Genomic DNA, 813 nt, shown 5'->3' on the forward strand with positions numbered 1-813 from the left:
TCATTGTAAAGAATTTCTTCCTTATATCCAGTCTAAACCTACCCTGCTTCAGTTTAAAACCATTACCCCTTGTCTTGTCACAGCTGTCCCTACTAAAAAGATTTTCCCCGTCTTTCCTGTCAGCTCCCTTTAAGTACTGAAAGGCCGCAATCAGGTCCCCCTGCCGCAATCAGGTCTCCTCGAGTTGGCTGGGACTGGCTGCCTCCAACATGGGGGCAGCTTCTGGTGTCTTCTCGCAGAAGCCACCCTTGCAGCCCCCTGCCACCAGCACCTCGCCTCGTAAACCCAATACCGTGGGAGATGCTGGAGGTGGATGAATAGTCAGGGAAGATGGTGCAGCCCCACCAGTTCCCTAGGAGGACCTGCCTGTGGGCTGGGGCTGCCTGGTGGGAGCTTCTCAGAGAGTGCTCGGAGTGACCTGTGTTCCAGCAGGCAGGGGTGGACCCTGTGCTCGCGTGTCTCCAGCATCTGGTAGCCAAGGCATGTGGGCTCCCCCTACAATAATTTTTTTTTTTCAGTCTTACGAGTACTAACTTTCATTAGCTTTCATGGGACCCATTCAGCCCCATTGCCTTGGGTAATCCTGTCCTGCTCATGCCTGAGTGAGCCCCAGCCTGGCCACCCCGACTTCCCAGCTGAGCAGCGGAAACACTTGAGGCACCAAAGACCTGGTTTTCCCCTGGCTTTGGTTTGACGTGCAGGCTCTGTTAAACCCCTTGTTTAATGTGCCAGAGCAGGGCAGGCCCTGCCACTCTGTCACGATCCTGATCTCAACTATCACTCTTGAACGCTGGCAGTCCCATGCAGGATGCA

General features: G+C 54.5%; 1 protein-coding gene across 1 annotated transcript in view; it reads left to right on the plus strand.

Moving 5' to 3' along the window:
• The first annotated feature begins 209 nt into the window (after nt 1-209).
• The window catches only part of MFGE8 (milk fat globule EGF and factor V/VIII domain containing), a 6,775-nt gene continuing 6,171 nt past the window's right edge, over nt 210-813 (plus strand). Inside the window, exon 1 of the mRNA XM_035891459.1 lies at nt 210-309. Within this exon, the coding sequence (XP_035747352.1) occupies nt 210-309 (100 nt within the window). The remainder of the gene's footprint in view (nt 310-813) is intronic.

The sequence above is a fragment of the Egretta garzetta genome, unplaced genomic scaffold (assembly GCF_000687185.1).
Source record: "Egretta garzetta isolate BGI_Z169 unplaced genomic scaffold, ASM68718v1 scaffold203, whole genome shotgun sequence".
Classification (NCBI taxonomy): Eukaryota; Metazoa; Chordata; class Aves; order Pelecaniformes; family Ardeidae; genus Egretta; species Egretta garzetta.